Here is a 2293-nt window from a genome sequence, read left to right as displayed (position 1 = left end):
CCCCAAAGAAAGCGAAGGAGTGTACGGTGCAAAAGAGGCTGCCTGGGTAAGCCTGGCCCCAGGCATCTCCATTCTCATCTTCAAAACTGGTATATCAACTGGGGCGGAGGCGCCCTAGGGGCCTTCGGAGCCTCCTGGCGGTCTCGGGTCTCGGAGAAAGGTGGGTGGGCTGCAGACTCGACCGCATCTGCCTCTCCAACTGTGTTCCTTGTGCAAGTGACTTCTTTCTGTCACCCACGGCCACTGGCTGTAAAGTGGCTCTCTAGCGTTAATTTCATGAGGCTTACAGGAGATAAAGCAACGCTAAGTGACTCTGCCCAGCGCTAGCTCTCCGGTTTAGTGCCGCCCATGCCAGGCGCCTGGGCCGAGCGCCCACACGGCAGCTCTGCAGGGCTGGTACGTCAGCACCCCCGTGTGCAGAGGGGAGAAGCTGAGGCACCCTGAGGTGAAGACACCCGTCAAGCATAACAAGGCTGGGGCTGTTCGGAAGCAGGATTTGAACCCAGGCCTTCCGGCTCCAGCGCCCCTCGGGCAGTTCACTGAGGACTCCCTAGCTGCGCTCTGCCACTCGGGCCTCACTCCCGCGGTTACCAGGGAAACGTTGGAACAGTAGCTCCGATCTGGCTTTCCTGGGCCCCAGGATCTGTTTTTCTAGTAAACGTCCCAGAGGGCGGTGCTGGCTCAGGGGTGGGGGACCACTTGTTGAAGAGACCTCGCTCCAAGAGGATTGACAGGCCAGGGCCCCCCCCCCCCCCCCCCCGCCCCCAGGGCTGGAGGAACGGCAGGGGGTAGGGGACTCAGGCAGCTTTGTGTCTACTCCCTCTCTGTGAGACTGTTTTCTCTGTAGCAGGGACTCCTGCCCGGAGAGTACCCGCTTCCCCTGACCTGGGAACAGAGACGGGCAGGGGCCGAACACTGTGTCTGTAAAGCCCCGGATCAGCCACCTGAGCTGGCCTTCCCTGCCCAGCTGACCTGTGTCCACCATTGTCGGTCCCCACCCACGTTGGGAGGGCAGTACCCAGCTTGGCTGCAAGGACATGATGCTCCTCAGACGCACAGCCACCCCAGCTCCCATGCCCTGTCCAGGTCCCACCACAGGCTCAGGAGTCTCCCCCTCCCACCCCACTCCCCTGCAGTGGTGCAACGCAGCTTTGGCTGGTGGGTCCAGGCGGCCTGGGGAGGCCCCCAGATGGTGGGGGGGCGGCTGTCCAAGAGGCGTTCATGTAGCAGAAACCAAGGCGGGAGACGGGGAGGTGTAGCCAGAGGGAGGCCCAGGGAATTTCAGAGAGCAGACGGGGTTCATGTGCGTGCGTGTGTGTCTTCCTCTGTCGGTGGAGCAGTTACCCGGCAGGGTTGGGTGACACATTGGGAGCCCTGACCAAGGGCTGCAGGGGGAGGTGGGGGCAGGGCTGCTGGAGGACACCCTGGGCGCCCTGCCCTGGAAGCCCAGGTGGCGGTTGGGGACACTGAGCCTGCCGTTGTCTGGCTGAGTGGCGGGGGGGGCCGGGAGGGACTAGGAAGGCCTGGCTCCCTGAGGCCACTCTCCACCCTGGCCCGTGCTGGCAGTGAGATTTAGGGCAAGTGACATGTCTCCTTAGACCTCCCCTTCCTCCCCCGGGGGACGGTGACATGGGCAGGAAGCTCTGGGGTGTGAGGGTGAACGTCGCCTCGGCCTGGGAGGAAGTGCTTTACTGCCCCACTTTACGGGCCCAGAGCTGGGGGTCACTTGCCCAAGGTCGCACAGCTGGTACGCAGAGCTAGCTGGGATCGGAGCCCAGGCAGGCTGGCTGGCTGTCAGGAGCTTGGCAGGGGCACGCCGAGACCCCATCTCAGACACTGCCCCGCCGCAAGTGCCCAGTCCGCGTGTATTCAGTGACCAGTGCTCTCGCCGTGCTGTTGGCTGGAGGGGTCAGGAAAGGCCAGGTACCCCGTCCCTGCAGCCCCTTGGTGACCGTCCCCCGGCACCTGCATTAGACCGGCCGGCTTGGGGCTCTGGAAGGTTATTCAATGGGCACGAGCGCTGGGGCGAGACCGGGGCGTCCTGACGGGCAGGTGGGCCTGGAGCAGCTGAGATGCTGCTGGCAGAGGGGGCAGTCGGGCCAGAGGGACAGGCGGACAGCAGGCAGTCTGGGAGGGGAGGGCGTGTGCCCCTTGGGGACCAGTGACTGCCCCAGAGTCCTAGGGTAAGTGGCGGCTGAGGGTGGGAGCGGCCCAGGACTCACGCAGGCAAGGGTGGGGGTGCCGGGGCGTGGCAGGCCTCCAGGGCCAGTCCTGGGGGGACGGGCGGCCGCGC

At 64.9% G+C, this 2293-nt stretch overlaps 1 protein-coding gene across 1 annotated transcript in view; it reads right to left on the bottom strand.

The window, feature by feature from the left end:
• NTN5 (netrin 5) overlaps positions 1 to 2293 on the bottom strand; it is a 24119-nt gene that overhangs the window by 3294 nt on the left and 18532 nt on the right. The window contains 1 exon segment of the mRNA XM_027776464.1: positions 1706 to 1761. Within this exon segment, the coding sequence (XP_027632265.1) occupies positions 1706 to 1761 (56 nt within the window).

Source organism: Tupaia chinensis, unplaced genomic scaffold, assembly GCF_000334495.1.
Source record: "Tupaia chinensis unplaced genomic scaffold, TupChi_1.0 Scaffold000673_1, whole genome shotgun sequence".
Lineage (NCBI taxonomy): Eukaryota > Metazoa > Chordata > Mammalia > Scandentia > Tupaiidae > Tupaia > Tupaia belangeri.
This window is presented reverse-complemented; position numbering and strand designations above follow the sequence as displayed.